This window comes from Silurus aristotelis (assembly GCF_946808225.1).
Source record: "Silurus aristotelis genome assembly, chromosome: 1".
NCBI lineage: Eukaryota > Metazoa > Chordata > Actinopteri > Siluriformes > Siluridae > Silurus > Silurus aristotelis.
The window spans coordinates 35118886-35136057 of record NC_139574.1 but is presented as its reverse complement, the minus strand read 5'-3'; the positions used below and the strand labels follow the sequence as shown (position 1 = coordinate 35136057).

The window sequence follows — 17172 nt, the reverse complement described above, 5'->3', positions numbered from 1 at the left end:
GAGAAACTCTACAAAATAAAGACATATAAGGAATAAATTAATACAATTTCATGGAACAACTATTAGAATTTAGGTTGTCTTTAACAAAACAATGGTGGCAAAACCCATCTATTAATATTTTTATTTAAATAACATGATTTACTCATGGTCCAAGCCATATATTCTGGGAAGATGTTTCACTAGATTTTGGAGCTACAAAGGTGGTTTAAAAAAATAAATAAATCAGGTACTGATGTAAGGTGCAGTCAGCATTCCAGTTCATCTTAAAGGTGTCCAATATGGTTGAGGTAAGTACTCTATAGCGGGCCACTCTAGATCTTCAACCCCAACAAATGTAGCTTCATGTACAGGGGCATTGTCATTCTGGAAATAAGTTAATGTACATTAAGTCTATGCAATTGTGTGTCTCTACTGGTACTTTTGACTTTTGACACGGAAGCACCTCTAATCCACATCTTGTTGTGATGTGTAAAATGGTTACACATTAATGTTATCAGTAATGTTACATACAACAGCGTGTAACATTAAAAATGAATAAGCAGTCGTTATAAGTACAAACAAAATAACCTAAAGCAGAACATCTGGCTTGCAGAACAATGCACTTGGCTAGACATAAAAAAATGTACACAATAAAACAAAACAAAAAAATTTTTTTTTATTTGCATTAAGTTATACAATGATATCAATATATTACTGAGAATGACTCAGATGATGAAATTTCTATGTTTAGCCACTTTTTTTTTTTTTTTTACTTTTTTTTATATATATAAAACCTTTATAGCATTTTATAATGTGAAATAATTTTAATAAGTTCAAAAACGGACTCTTTTATAGACTTTCTACAAATGCGTGATTTTATTTTACATGATTAATTACATAGCTTTTTGTTAGCATATTTGTAGGCCAAGACGCTTTTACATTTCCTGTAATAATGAATATTTTCTTTGTGTGTTTTACATTTTTTTACACAGAAGTGCACCTGAGAGCTACATTGACAAAAGGAATAAATCACCCCTATTGAAACTTTGTACTCATTGGTTTGTAATGTTTACAGCATATTTATCCCTTGTCATGCACTTCGCTAAAATGCTGTATGCATTTGTGTAACGGGACGACAACTGGGTAGAAACACATCTATAGTGGTATGCCACATAAAGATGAGTGTTGGCTCCTTGTAGCTGCATCAGGTTGTGATAAGGGGCTCCAGCTTTGCATTACTGAGGACCAGAGTTTTAAAAAAAATGGAGTTATAAGAAATAAAGAACTTTATGCACTCTCTGAGGAGTAGATCATGTGGTAAAGCTGATCCTGGAAGATGCCTGCATAAGTGCGCACAGCTCCTGTTGTCTCCTCATACAAGTTCCTAAAAAAAGGAAGTCAAAATTGCATTGAAATGAACAACTTTTATAGTAGGTGGTTATTCTTGAGAGCGATTGCACTGATTAGTAGTGTGATAATGGTAGAGGTTCACGCACTTAGCTTTCTCATCCAGCTTGAGATCCTTTATGGTATCTACATATGAACCAGCAACATTTACACTGTAATCATAATAGCCCCTCAGTTTGCCAAACAGAGAAGTAACTGGTCCATTTTCCTCGCCTTCTTCAGTCTCTCTGGGCACACGGAAGCTCTCCGCACCTGCAATAACAAATCACAGACGTTTTTTCATAGCTTTAAGTGAGAACTGTTCTTCTGATTTTCTTTTTAAAATGTGCACTACAAATATAATCCATGGGACTCCGAACTAAATAATTTTTTACACATGAATTTGTTTGTATTATTACATACCCAAGGCGAAGACTGCGATTAGCACAGTAACAATGACCAGCTTGTTCATGCTGACTACTGGATCTGAGGAGAAAATAAACAAAGCTTACTACTTCTTGTGCTATTTGCTTTCCTTAGAATGTCATCTCCAGTCAACAATCTCAAGAACTTGTCCCAGAAGTGGATGCTATTCTACTATCATTGCTCTAGCAAAGTCTAATGGCAGAATATGTAAATGATGAGAAGAAATAGACCCTTTAGAAAATATTTTTTGCTAGCGTAAATATGAATACAATAGCTTCAACAGTTTTTAGGTGCTTTTTTTTTACTAATGTGCCATATTGCCACTTGCTCCAACAAGAAATATGAATCCCAATTTTTTTTATAAACACTATAAAACCATTATGACTGGAAAAAAGATGACTTTTTTCCAGTGTGATTCACAGAAATGAAAGAAGAGCATAATGACTGTACTTACTGTTTCTCCTCAGAAGGAAGTGTGTAACGTGTTTTAGCAGGTCAGGCACTTTGGCCTATCTTATATATATATATGGGGCAGATGTGTTGACTATCAAGAGGCCAAAGTGCAATTTGAGTGAGAGAGAAAAAGAGCAAGAAAATAAGGGAATGTGGAGAAAAAGAGGGAGGGGTGTCACTCAGTGTAAGAGTGAACATGAGATCAAATGTACCTTATTGTTAAAATAATTTACTGAATATCTGGGAAAAAATGGTCACTGTAAAAATTCGGGCTGCTTTCTTGGTTTAGTTTGGACCATTGGTCATTGATATGAAAGTAGACAGCGATCTGGATAGCAATTGGTGGAATCCAGGCATTATCCAATTCCAATCAAATGCCTCAATGAATATGTTCAATTACCATAATAGATTAGAAACATAAAAACATTAGCTCCTTTTCATATTTTCATGTTTCTCCTAACTAGTCCTGTTGTAGTACTATGAATACGAACCTTTTTGTTGAGCAAGTAGTCTGGCACATGTTTGCAGTCCTAAGTCTAATTCATCTTTGACACGTCAGCCTGTTTATCTCAGGTTTATTTTAGGTTATCTCACTATTTTTTTTGTGTGTGTGTGTGTGTGTGTGTGTGTGTGTGTGTGTGTGTGTGTGTGTGTGTGTGTGTCATTCATGTAAATTGAATTTATGTTTTCGTTTGTCCTCATCACCCTGGACTCTGGATTTTCTTAGCAGCTTGTTAAACGATTCCAATATATTTGGTATCAATAACAAATATTGAGACTACACAGTTACCTTTCACATGCTTTTGTACTAAATTGTATAATGAAAAAAAGAATTATCTCTGTTTTTAAAAAGTAAGATAAACACCTATTTATATGCATTTAAAAGATTAGGATGTGAGATAGCCATTTAGTTGTCTCGCACAAAAATACAGTGTTCACTATCATAATGAAAATGTGAAAACTAAATATGAGATCAAGGTTGTTATGCATGGCAGGATGCCTGAATAGTTTTTTTTTTGTTTGTTTTTTCCTGTTGATTACCTGGTGGAGCAATTGTAATTCACTCTCATAGCTCAAAGCTAATACAACACACATTATATTACTGATTTTCTGTTCATAAATATGGGAACAGCCGCGCACATTCTGCGCATATTCTGTGCATTGTGTTTGCATGTCTATGTGACCGCTCTGCTCCCAGAGAACACTCAAGGGGGGTGCTCTAATTCCTCGTGGTTCTGGCCACGCTCTCGCTGAGGTGGAGCGGCATGCTAGTTCTTAGGGTTCACATATGGACCTGGCAGAGGGTCTGCAGAAGGGCTTGTCCCTTTCTCCTTCCTCAACTGCCTGGTCCAGCTCTCGTTCGCAAGCTTCGTAGGCACGCCTTTCTGTGGTTTCTTCCCCATGCATTTCTCTATGATTCGTGATTCCCCTTGGCTATTCTCTGTGAACCGGCTTACTAGAAGCTACTGGAGGCTGTGACCCACACCGTAGCCAAGCTAGAGACAGACTGGTTGGCTGATGAGCAGAAAGTTCCCCTGTCCAGTAAGCTCGAACAATCACTTTCTGCAACCCGCATCATAGTCTGAGGTATCCTGGACCTGGGCCCTTTTCGGCACTTTCCCTAATGCACATGAGACTCCTCCAGTGGTGGCTCAGAGACAGAGGGTTCTCCCAGAAGGGTGGCGAGCCCTTCGAGCCTTCGATGTGTAAAAAGAAACTGCGTTCCTGTCTCAAGGCCCCGTCCTGGGAGCTCTATGTCATTGTGTGACGCTAACGACAGATGTTACATACGTTACCCTAGAGATGTTCTATGAGACTATAGACCAGAATTTCAACATAAATTGTCTGATATTGACATGTAGATATTTTGAATAACTTGGCACATGGCACCTTTTGACACCCCATTTAAAAAAACACATTGTAACATGCAACAGACTGACACATGTTTCTTGTTCCCTGGCAACAACAGCCACAAAAAAGCTGAAGAACAAGACTGGATGAGAATCACTTTGGAAGAATCCCACAGTTGGCACTGTTGTCCCAAGCAAGCGATTTGCAACGAATATTACATATAATTTAGATGTGTTAGGATTAGGGAGATACTCCACTTCCTTGAACTCATGGCTTAAAAACATGACTACAGATCCCAGCACAACTCTTCACTATTGCATTTGCAGTGCAATCCAAATTACTCACGGGCACACACACACACACACACACACACACACACACACACACACACACACACACACACACACACACACACACACTATAAACACAGACTTTCATTTAGAACTAGTGTACCTGAAATTACTAAGTATAGTTTTGCATATATGGACATTTTGGTTAATGGATTTTTATATTTCTCCTAATGGTAATGTTTGCTGATGTTTTTTTTATTATTTATATATCTTCTTTAACTTTAGATGGCATGAACAAAACAATTGCCTTCACTGTTCCAATACTTTTGAAGTGGCTCTTTTAGATCACCATTCTTCAAGTCAGGGATATTTGTGAAGTGAGATAGTATGTTTATGAGCTGAGAGGAGTGACACACACAAAGGGATGGTTTAGAAAAGGATACAGGAAGCTGAACACAGCTTAATGAATGACGTTCTATTCTACTACTGAAGTTTTTTAAAAGGGAAATGTATTCCCAACTTTTTTTTTACATGCAGAATGAGTTAACTCATGATTAATCGCAATTCAATTGCACATTTTATCTGTTCTATATGTACCTTAAATTAATACTTTTCAAGTTTTTAATACTCTAATCAACATGGGCATGGAAAAATATTAATGCTTTTTTGCAAATGTATTTTTATTATTAGTGAAACCATACTCAACATAGAGCATGAAAACAAAATATTCTTGTAAATTATTTTGAATAAATTATGGTGTTTTAAATGATGTAAATCATCTGGACCCCAAACTGAACTTTTGCTATGTTTCCACACGGACGGTTTTAATTGCTGGATGTGTGCACCATGGCGTTTTTTTTTTTTGGTTTGGGAATGGGGATATACGTCTCTGATCCATTACCACAGTAGATGGCGGTAATGCACTACTTAAGAATTCAAACTGCCAATAAAGAAAAGAAACAAGAAAAAAAGAAGACAAAAAAGAAGAGAATCGTGGAAGTTTTTAATGCTTGATTTGAGACAAATTTGAGTAATCAAAAATGTTTAGTAATCATAAATAAATTTTTACTGTAGTTAATTATTTTTTTTTGTATCTGAGTAAAGAAAGGACATAGTGCATAAATGCGTTGTGTTGAAGGTTTTAACGTTGCCCCTTTTATATTCATTCATTCATTTATTTATTTATTATTTATTTATTCATAAAATTAGTAAAAGAAATGTGTGCAGCGTTAATCGTGCATTAATAAAAATTGTGCCATTAAAAATAATTTTTAGAAGAAGAGGTTTTTTTTTTTTTTACATTTTGACTAATATAGATAGATAGATAGATAGATAGATAGATAGATAGATAGATAGATAGATAGATAGATAGATAAGTCTATATGTGGATACACCCAAATCTCATATCAGAAAAACTCAATCCCAATTATAGTAATGTAAACAGTAAGTAAAAGTAACAGATGAAGTAGTGAAGAATGAGTTAAATATCCCAGTTTACATCAGACTCTTACACATCTAAAAGTGGAACAAATTTGATTAATATGTGCTGGCAAATGTCACCCAAACATAATATTAAAAAAGATATGTATATGTGGGAGAATTAATATTACATTTTATATAAATGCAAATTTATTAATTGCATTCTTTCCCAAAACAATAATTTCTATTATTACTCTTACAGTTTGCATTAAGAGTAATGTAACACTGTCATTATACAAATTACTTTTATATTATTTAAAATTGACTACAAGCTCATCCTGCACTTTGTTACAAAATAAATATAATCATTTTTCCATTCAATAAAACATACTTTTAGCATGGCCAAGTGTCAATAACATTTAAACTAAACAGTCAGGTGTTTGTGAGGTGATATATACAAAAGAATGTGTTCAGCAGGATGTGGTTGGTCGGCTCCACCTGTCTTGGTGGCCTCACACTCCTTGGTTGGTTGTTGTAGTATGATGGGGTGAGCGAACCAGTGGGTGGGAATTGGCAAATGACCAATTGTGGCAGTGGGGGTGTACCTGAGCATCAGCTGGGGTGGAGAAAAAGCGGTCGAACTGGCAGGTAACGTAATTATTCTCATCTGTAGTTGATGAGAGACCTATCTACATTGCTCTGTCTTTTTGTGCTTTCATTGTAGTATACCAAAGTTTTGGAGAAAAACATGTTTTAAAACAAAGGAAGGACCCAAACATAATATAGGTCATATAAAATAGAATTAAAAACAAACAAAAAAATCTTTGGGTGACATTTGGTGGGCAAAGCATATATGGCGGCGGGTCAGGTTGGTGGATGCCTGCACACCCTGGTGGTCTTGCAGGCATATCAGGCTGACTTGCTTAAGGAGCTGGACGAGCGAAAAGAAACTAAGAACAATGACATCCTAGAGACTTCTAGGACTATTGGCCGGTCTATAACAGCCATGGTGGCCGTCGAGAGGGACTTGTGGTTAACACTCTCTGATCTCAGTGACAGGCACAAAGCTTTTTTGCTGAAAACCCCTATCGTGCCAACTGGCCTGTTAAGCGATGCTGCCAAAAGGCAGTCAGCAGCCTTCCAGCGATTCCTCTCTTGCTACTCTTACAGGGTTGCTCTGCCAATCATGTCTTGATTGGTCCTGTGCACCGTAGACAGAGGCTACAAGATTTAGTTTGGGTCTCTTCCAGTTACAAAATTCAGTTCGAGTTTAGTCGGAATGGACAACACATCCGTGGTCTCTTACATCAACCATCAAGGGGGTCTGCATGCTCCCCTCCTTTACAAACTTTACACAGATCCTCCTGTGGGCCCAAGGGAAGCTGCTCTAGGGCAGTATACATCCCAAGACACCTAAACCAGGGAGCAGATGCTCTTTTGAGGCTCATTCCCAGGGAATGGAAGCTCCACCCAGAAGTGGTGGAGCAAATATGTGAAAAGTTTTACAGAGCACAAGGACCTGCTTCCCATCAGCAAACAAATTTGGCCCAGATTTGGCATTCATCTGGCACAGCTGGCATTCATCCGGCACTGGCATACAGCATGTGGGCCAAACATGGTCCAGTTTGGCAGAGGTGGTACCGATTTTAAGGCGGCTCACGAAACATGGGCCAGATGTCATTTAGGACCAGTTATGGGTATTTAACTTGGCTGAGACTCAGGCCAGTTATGGCCCATGTGTGGCCCTTGTCTGGAATCCAGACCTGGTCCACACTAGGACCGTAATTCATTGCGGTATGTGGGCCAAGCAAAAGCTAGTTGTGTGGGCCGGAGCTGGGCCAGAGAAAAATTGCTATGTGGGTTGCGACTCGAGAGACCTCGCACAGTCCCCTTTGGTTTTCCCTTACTCACCCAGCTCCTCTCAGACTGGACACCACTTTCAGCAGGTGGATTGTGGATGCTATCTCCTCTTTTAATGAGTCACCTGGTCTTTCCTCTCTTTTTGGGATCAGGGCTCACTCAACCTGAACTGTGGCTTTTCATCTGGGGTTTCTGTCCAGGACATTTGCAACACTGTGGGTTGGTCCACCCCTCCGACGTTCATCCGGTCATACCTTAGTGCCACTCCTGGCCCCTCAATCCTTCATATTAGCTGTACCCATCCACACTAGGCAGGGATTTGTCTACGGGTGTTGTACTTTTGTTCCCAAATCATTGTTGATGCAGCTCAAGTTCCTGAAGGGGACCGTCTCTAAATTGCATTTGTATCCCTAGTTCCCTGAGGTAACAAGACACTGCCTGTCGGTGCAACACTTTTGTAGCTTCCGGGTTGCTACCTTACCCTGCCGGGGACGTCATGCCCTTCCGTTGGACAGATTATACACGTGGTTCAGAGCGTGGTGGCAGAGCGATCTTAGTGTGTGGTGGTAAAGTGGTTAGTAATTCTTCCTCAGGTTCAGTCCTGAGTCTGTGTTACTGTCTGTGTAGAACCTCTGTGCCATGTTCTCCCAAAAACATGTCAGAGTCATGCAGTGTTATTTAAATGATCATTCAAATTTAGTCAGCTTTCTGATAATGGTAAAATTGTTAAGTGAACTAAATAAAAAGTCCTAAAACAACACAAATTGTAGTTCGGTATAAATATTAACATGTAAATCAGGTTTTTGTTTCTATTTTGTTGATTTGGCATTTAGTATAGATTTGGAATCTCACATTTTAAAACAAGCAGTTCACTGAATTTTCATTAAGCCAAGTAAAGATGTCATGCACATTTAGTCTCCTGAAAAAGTGGAGAGGTTTGAATAATTTGATAATGTATTATCTATTTATTCATTTATTTATTCATTCATTCATTTATTTTTAAAATCATGATTTGGCTTTCAAGCTTGGTAATATAGATCACTAGATTTAAAACATGGTTCTTCAGAGCCACTTTTTGCTGCATTGTTAGTTTTCCCTGCTCTGTTGCACCAATTAGCTAATTTACACGAATCGATTATTAACTACAAGGTATTACAAAGTATTAGAGCAGAGAAAATGTTATGATGTGCAGCGCATGGATGGAAATCATGACTGCAGATTGACTGCAGCATTTTCTGGATTTTACATAAAATACATTGTCTATATTTACATTTATAGTCTAATAGTCTTAGTCTTGAGCTAAATTATCCCAAGGTATTTAGTGCGGGGTGTGGGTGTTTTTTCCAAAGTTACTGAAATGTATGATTTAAAGCAATCAACATTCCTTGTTGTACAAGACACACATGACTATGCAACGCAACTTGAATGTGCTTTAGAGATATTTAACGTATTCAGCTTCGACATGTTGAAAATGACATTTTACTCTGTTCAGGCCCAAAAATATTCACATTATCATACTCAACCAGTCACATGGTTGTTTTTATTCTTTATTAATGCTGCACAAATGTTGGCCTGTGTATGCATGTACAGGAGAGCATCATAATATACAGTTATATACAGTACACACCTATGATCTATACCTGCACATGACTACTGATCACATTGTTATTTCTTCTGCTGTATCTGGTAAAGCCATGGAACATTGTACATCTATGACATTTTTGGGTGAAATTTAGAAATCAATAGCTAAAGCTAAAGCATCCCAGGCAGCACAGGCAGAGGTGCAGGGGAAGTGGGTGGAGGTCATGTGGCCTTGGTTTTAATGGCTTTCAGCAGGCAGCCATGTGTCCAGCACGGGTTTGATGTTGTTGATGGCAGTGTCCAGGTAAATGCCGAAGTAGGGACGCAGGAATTCTCCGTAGATGCCAAGAGCAGCTGTACGTGCCCTATCTATAGCAGGCTGCACCTCCTCAAACACAGCACTGAATTTACCAGACACACACACACACACACACACACACACACACACACACACACACACACACACACACACACACACACACACAAAACAGTTTGTTCACCTCTATACACTTTAAAAAACATGTTGGAGTAATATTTAAGGTTCTGCGTTTTTATCATAGGATATTTTTTATGAAGTGAAAAAAAAAAAACAGGTTTGCTCAGGTTTGTTGGTATTTCAGAGAGAACATGGGACTTGTGTAGTATTGTCAGATACTCACACGGCCAGCTTAGAAATGGCTTGCAGCCTCTCATTTTCATTGGCATCCTTTGCGAGTTCCTTCACCTTCTCGCCTGTGATTGTACCTTCAGCCAGTTTCTCAAGGGTGGTATGGGCATTCGCATAGGCATTAGCAAGCCTCTTGAGGAACACTGTTTTTAAACCGTCATACTTTTCCACGAGCTCCTGATCGGGTTTTGGAATTTCGCACAGGCACAGCGACACTACAGAGAAGAAAAAAAAGAAAATGTGTAAAGATTTGTAGCATTTTTATGATTTTTTTTTTTACTTGCATTACTTGCCATTTTTATAACTCAATAATGATTTTCAGTTGTTCGTTTTGTTATTTTCTATCAAAGTGGGTGTTTTTTAAAATGGTATTTACTAAAGCATTTGTTCACATGCACTTTTCTTACCCTGGAGTGCAACAATGAGAGCTAATGCCAATTTCATCTGAAAAAGAAAAGACAAACACACATAAGTAAACATTTAAGACAATCTGCCATATTGCAATTTACATACTGTGTGTACCCTCACCAACCACCAATTTGCCAGTTGCAGATTCTCCTAAATTGTCCAACTAATTAATACTGCTACTTGTAGTCTAATAATAAGTTTGCGGATAATAATATGTAATATGTATGTATGCATATATGTAATAATATGTAATATGCATCTAACCATAACCCTATGTAGTCACATCTACTTGATTACATCAAGCCCTTGTAGTTAACCATATGTAAGAGATTAGAGTCTAAAACTGCACCTCCTGCAACAATAATATGGATCTGTTGAAGACAGCAATGTGAACTGAATTTGATGTACATTACCTTGTGACAGTAGGGTTTCCTGACGAGATGAAACTCAAAGAGCAGCTAGACTGAAGACCACTGCACCACCTGAGTCTGCACATACGGTCTGCATTTAAGCCCTATATTTAAGCCCTGACCCTGTGACCGGACAAACTTCATCTCACACACACACACACACACACACACACACACACACACACACACACACACACACACACACACACACACACACACACACACACACAGGCACACAAGTTATTCAAATTTTGCCTAGCTTGCTCTCTCACCCATTCACAATCACCTGTTCACTTATCAAACACAAACACCCACCCACATAGGTGAACCCACTGTTCCAGATACATCCTCACATTCGTTTGTCCACCCAAAGTCCACAGTCACTGTGGAGGTGTTCATGTCTGTGCAGTCACTGACCTATGACCTGAATCTACTCTAACACTTTGCAAAGGAATATTTTGTTATTGCACCGTGTCTTAAAAAGCTCTTTTCTTTTTTTTTTCCATTGTTTGCATTTTTTCACGAATAAAGTTGGTCTTCTTGAGCTTAAATATTGTGTTTTCTTTACCTACCTAATATATGATAGTGCTTATGCACTGCACATTTAATATGGTAATAAGATAATAAAGATGGTAAAGATGATAAGTGTTTGACCAAATATTTATGCCAAATAACATATATTCTTATTGCTGTGTGAATTTTGTAGGCCATTCTTTGCTAATGTACCTTCATTAAAGGTAACTTGTTTTTTCCTTGTTTGATAGTGTATGTAGGCAAGAACATGTTAAGCATTTCTGAGAACTGTACTAAGGATTCTTTTTTTTTGCAAGGTCTGATCTAAAATTTGTCTCAACGTTTTCGCTGAGTGTGCATGCAAAGTTCAGATTAGAAATAGGATTAGAAATATAGGGATATTGCCTTGTCCACAGTCTACACATTTTCCAAAATCAATAATCTTGTCCCATGTCCCTTTTTGTGTACATAATGAGTTGAATATATATCTATATCTATTTGATGGCTGTACAAAGGTGGAAAGATTTCCAAATGCTAGTGGGTCAAACCTCATGAACTTTCCCCTTTGAAACATGCACGTGTCTATATCTTGTCTTTACTGTCTATAACTTATGATTCTGCAATTATTGGGTTTTTGAAATAATTTTTTTCCATTTCCCCTCATAATTTTTCATCACAATCTAAAATTTGAGATTATTGTCTAACCTTCATATGCACACATACACACAAAGTACATGTAGATATATGCGTATGCACCACTAAAGATCGTGTTAGGAGGATATATAATAAATCAGTCATGAATGATGCTTTAGTGATATACTAAAGTAGGAGAGAAAAAATGGCAAGTAGGCAATATTCCATTGAGCTAACTTTTTTTATTTGCATCATACTGCAGAAAAAGGTGGTGACATTACAGCACAAAGGTAAAACATAAGATGTACAAATGCATATTTTATTTGAATAGAAGATCTCATTTCATCATTCATGGCTAATGAATTAGCTATGTGCTTGCAGCTTGCGTTTTTACTTCACACAGTATGAAACAAACCATTGATTACACATTTCCATAAGGCATTATTTATTCTTGCTGTGTTGCAAATATTTTGTCCCTTTATTTCGACTCATCAGCGGACACTTGATTCTTGATTCTCTCCCAAAAAGAGCTTGCTTTCTCCTTAGCCCACTCAACGTATGGGTCGGTCACGGGCTTCACCTGATCTTCATAGTACATTTGAATGAAATCATATGCCGTACTGCCAACATCCACAACCTTAGTCCTCAGTTCACTGCAAGTAAAACCAATCACATATACAAACACTTTTTCATAGCTGGAATACTATAATGTCTTCTGTTTTTGGTAAATTAGTCAGTACATTGCATTATTTAATCAGCTGTGGACTGTTCTGAATGTGCCCAGTTCATACCCGTATGTCTCTTTGGCCCTTTCTAGAATTCCTTGGGATTCAGATGGATCTTCCGCCATGGTCAGGTACACTATGACAATACAATACATTTTAAAATGGCTTTTCTTTTTTTTTTTTTTCCTTTTCTTTTCTTTAATTTTCTTTTCTTTTCTTTTCTTTTCTTTTCTTTTCTTTTCTTTTCTTTTCTTTTCTTTTCTTTTCTTTTCTTTTCTTTTCCATTCTTTTCTATTCTTTTCTTTTCTATTCTTTTCTTTTAATTTTCTTTCCTATTTTCTTTTACAAATATGCATAAAGTAAACAAGCCACAAACCTTGTAGTACCATGGCCACAGCAAGCAGCACAAACTTGGACATCTGTGGTAGAAAGACAATGCCAGTTGAAACAATTAACATGTAGTTAATTTAGTTCATTAAAATAGTAATTAAATACAAGTAAATACCGTAACAAGTTATGATAGAAGACTCCTGTGGCTCTCCAACTAATTTCTTGACTGACTGGTCAGCAATCTGACAGAGTGTATATCGATGTTTTTATGGTGACATACTTTTTAACTTTTTCAGGTGTCCTTCAGTTAGTAGCAATCGGGTGGTGTAATCATGCTGCTTTGTATTAACATTCAGAGAAATGGATTACTTATTGTTTAAAAATTCTTGTTTACCATGATAGGGTTTACAGTTGCAGCATATTCTGTTCAGCCCAATTGATTTTCACCATTTTAGATGGTAGACTAAGAGCACATGGTCTCAAGTAACTGTCCAACTTTTGGCCATCTGGTGCTGAAGATAAAGACGTTTGTGTGCATACTGACACCACATGTTGTATCTGCAAAGCCACCAGCATTGTAGATGTGCCCATGCACCTTTTGCCTTGCAGTCTTTCAAAAGGTAAAGAAACATTGGGGCCCTCGCGGCCAGTCTTAGGTAAGTGTGCACACCTCTAAAATTAAACTTTGTTAAAGCACCCTTTTTGATTTATCTTGTCAATATTTGCCTGATATTCCTTAGAAAAAATTAAGGTCACCCTATAGATTTCTTTTTTTGTAAATTCAAGTCTGGGCCAATAAAAAGTAATTTAAAACAATGATCTTTTAGTTAAGCCATTCCTTTATTTTTAATTTATGCTTTGGGTCATTGGTGTGCTGCCTGAGAATAAGCAGCAATGAGAAGACATAAGGGAAAGTGGCCTAGCCTATCTCAGTTTGTCAAAACATCTCAAGGAGGAGCAGTGGAAATAGGATGCACCTGAACTTAATTTGAGTGTCATGACAAAGACTGTATGTACTTATTTTCATGTGAATTGTATTTATTTATTATTATTAAATTTTTTTTATTTAAAATACATTTGCAAAGATTTCAAACAACTTCTTTCATGTTGTCATTATGGATTATTATTTAAAAAATAATTAATTAATAATTAAAAAAATAATTAATTAATAATTAATTATTATTAAGAAAATAATTAATTTAATTTATTTCGGAATAAGGCTGTAACATAACACGAAGTGGAAAAAAGGTGAAGCGCTGTGATTGCTTTCCAGATGCACTGTAAATAAGAGTTCTTTAATGTATCCCTGTGAGTTTAGTCTTTTGAGCAGTAGGTTTAGGAATAAAAAGCTTATATTATGGTGTATACAATATTTTCCCTGTTGTCCTTTATATCTAAATCTATGCTGTGGTCACAGGGGGAGAACTGCAATATACTTATGCAAGATAGCATCATGAAAAACCAAACCTTGACTGAATACAGTATTGTTTCATTATAAATTCGAATCTACTTTCAGCAAAAAATGTTATAAATAATAATAATCAATATTAATTAAACATTAAAATACTGTCTTAAAATTAGAGTAAACAAGCAGCATAGAGGTCCATGAATTTAATGGTAGACCCTGAAGCAGATATATTTCACAACAAAACATAATTCTTGGAAAAAGGGGATCTTGGAAAAGCTAAAGTTAACTCTAAAAGTGACTGAAAAAAAAAAAAAAAAAAAAAAAAAAAAAATATATATATATATATATATATATATATATATATATATATATATATATATATATATATATATATATATATAAATATGAAAAAAATATATATGTATTGTTCTCAAAGTTCGATCGCCAGTGTATATATGTATATAATAATATATATATATATATATATATATATATATATATATATATATATATTTGTATGATGCAGCTGCAAATAAGTATTTGAACACCTGAGAAAGTCAATGTTAATATTTGGTACAGTAGCCTTTGTTTGCAATTACAGAGGTCAAACGTTTCCTGTAGTTTTTTACCAGGTTTGCACACACCACAGGAGGGATTTGGGCCCACTCCTCCACACAGATCTTCTCTAGATCAATCAGGTTTCTGGCCTGTCGCTGAGAAACATGGAGTTTGAGCTCCCTCCAAAGATTCTCTATTGGGTTTAGGTCTGGAGACTGGCTAGGCCACGCCAGAACCTTGATATGCTTCTTACAGAGCCACTCCTTGGTTATCCTGGCTGTGTGCTTCGGGTCATTGTCATGTTGGAAGACCCAGCCTCGACCCATCTTCAATGCTCTAACTGAGGGAAGGAGGTTGTTCCCCAAAATCTCGCAATACATGGCCCCGGTCATCCTCTCCTTAATACAGTGCAGTCGCCCTGTCTCATGTGCAGAAAAACACCCCAAAAGCATGATGCTACCACCGCCATGCTTCACAGTAGGGATGGTGTTCTTGGGATGGTACTCGTCATTCTTCTTCCTCCAAACACGTTTAGTGGAATTATGACCCAAAAGTTCTATTTTGGTCTCATCTGACCACATGACTTTCTCCGATGACTCCTCTGGATCATCCAAATGGTCATTGGCAAACTTAAGACGTGCCTGGACATGTGCTGGTTTAAGCAGGGGAACCTTCCGTGCCATGCATGATTTTAAACCATGACGTCTTAGTGTATTACCAACAGTAACCTTGGAAACAGTGGTCCCAGCTCTTTTCAGGTCATTGAACAGCTCCTCCCATGTAGTTCTGGGCTGATTTCTCACCTTCCTTAGGAACATTGAGACCCCACAAGGTGAGATCTTGCATGGAGCCCCAGTCCGAAGGAGATTGACAGTCATGTTTAGTTTCTTCCATTTTCTAATGATTGCTCCAACAGTGGACCTTTTTTCACCAAGCTGCTTGGCAATTTCCCCGTAGCCCTTTCCTGCCTTGTGGAGGTGTATAAAGTTTGTCTCTAGTGTCTTTGGACAGTTCTTTGGTCTTGGCCATGTTAGTAGTTGGATTCTTACTGATTGTATAGGGTGGACAGGTGTCTTTATGCAGCTAACGACCTCAAACAGGTGCATCTAATTTAGGATAATAAATGTAGTGGAGGTGGACATTTTAAAGGCAGACTAACAGGTCTTTGAGGGTAAGAATTCTAGCTGATAGACAGGTGTTCAAATACTTATTTGCAGCTGTATCATACAAATAAATAGTTTAAAAATCATATATTGTGATTTCTGGATTTTGTTTTTTAGATTATGTCTCTCACAGTGGACATGCACCTACGATGACAATTTCAGACCCCTCCATGATTTCTAAGTGGGAGAACTTGCAAAATAGCAGGGTCTTCAACTCAGATAATACGGAAGTACTTTTACTAGGACCACATGCAGCTAGAAGTAAACTTCACTGCTCAACAGTTGAAGGAGTTTTTGTCCTGTCTATACCACACTGGTAACACACTGATAAAAATTTGAGAACAACAATGACTGTAGCATGGAAAATGATTACAACTAAATTTTCTGGAGGTTACAACAGTCAGCAATTAGTAGGATGTGTACAGGCCTCTTCTCTGAATGACTTCAGCACATCTGTGGCCACAAGACAGCACTAGTCTTTTACACTGCTCTGGTGTGATTTTGGTCCACTCTTCTTCTAGTCTCCTCCACAGTTTGGTGACTGTAGTGGGTTTCTTGGCCATAACTTTGTCACCAAGGATTTTCCAGCGGTTCTCTATTGGGTTGAGGTCAGGACTCTGGGCAGGCCATGTCATTATTTCAATGTTTTAGGTTTCAAGGAACTGCTTTACGCGTTTTTGCTGTGTGACATGGAGCGTTGTCCTGCATAAACACTGCGGGCTGATTGGGTGATGAACGCAGGGAAGGAACCATATGTTGTTGAAGAAGGTTCTGATAAACATTTGCATTCACTCTGCCATGTAGCTGTATAAGAGGCCCAACTCCTGCTGCAGAAAACATGCCCCAAACCATGACACTTCCTCCACTTTTCACTGACTTCTTTACACACTTTGGGTTCAGTCTTTCTCCAGTTTGTCGCCAAACATAATGTTTCCAATCGGACCCAAATAAATTAAACTTGCTTTCATCACTAAAGTGAACTTTGGACCAGTTCTTCTCTGTCCACACAACATGCTTAGTCTAGCCTTTTGATTCTTTCTGCTAATGGGAGGTATTTGTCTTTCGTAGAAGACCAGCCTTCTTGGCAGACTTGAATGAGTTTGTGATGTTGT

At 37.5% G+C, this 17172-nt stretch overlaps 3 protein-coding genes and 1 long non-coding RNA gene across 4 annotated transcripts in view; all 4 read right to left on the bottom strand.

The window, feature by feature from the left end:
* LOC310725666 overlaps nucleotides 1–17172 on the bottom strand; it is a 94746-nt gene that overhangs the window by 40194 nt on the left and 37380 nt on the right. The gene's annotated exons all lie outside the window — the stretch shown is intronic.
* On the bottom strand, nucleotides 827–2354 carry apoc2 (apolipoprotein C-II). Its single transcript, XM_083567097.1, has 4 exons — nucleotides 2246–2354; nucleotides 1789–1851; nucleotides 1476–1638; nucleotides 827–1363 (listed from the first exon to the last, which is right to left on the bottom strand). Exons 2-4 carry the CDS (start codon nucleotides 1835–1837, stop codon nucleotides 1267–1269), a joined length of 309 nt encoding a protein of 102 aa, XP_083423223.1. The 5' UTR covers nucleotides 1838–1851; nucleotides 2246–2354; the 3' UTR covers nucleotides 827–1266.
* Nucleotides 9199–10869, bottom strand: apoa2 (apolipoprotein A-II). The gene is made up of 4 exons (XM_083539928.1): nucleotides 10734–10869; nucleotides 10320–10356; nucleotides 9905–10127; nucleotides 9199–9646 (listed from the first exon to the last, which is right to left on the bottom strand). The coding sequence occupies exons 2-4, from the start codon at nucleotides 10354–10356 to the stop codon at nucleotides 9484–9486; spliced, it is 423 nt and encodes a 140-aa protein (XP_083396054.1). The 5' UTR covers nucleotides 10734–10869; the 3' UTR covers nucleotides 9199–9483.
* Nucleotides 12099–13412, bottom strand: apoc4 (apolipoprotein C-IV). Its single transcript, XM_083538100.1, has 4 exons — nucleotides 13107–13412; nucleotides 12978–13020; nucleotides 12668–12737; nucleotides 12099–12529 (listed from the first exon to the last, which is right to left on the bottom strand). Exons 2-4 carry the CDS (start codon nucleotides 13018–13020, stop codon nucleotides 12355–12357), a joined length of 288 nt encoding a protein of 95 aa, XP_083394226.1. The 5' UTR covers nucleotides 13107–13412; the 3' UTR covers nucleotides 12099–12354.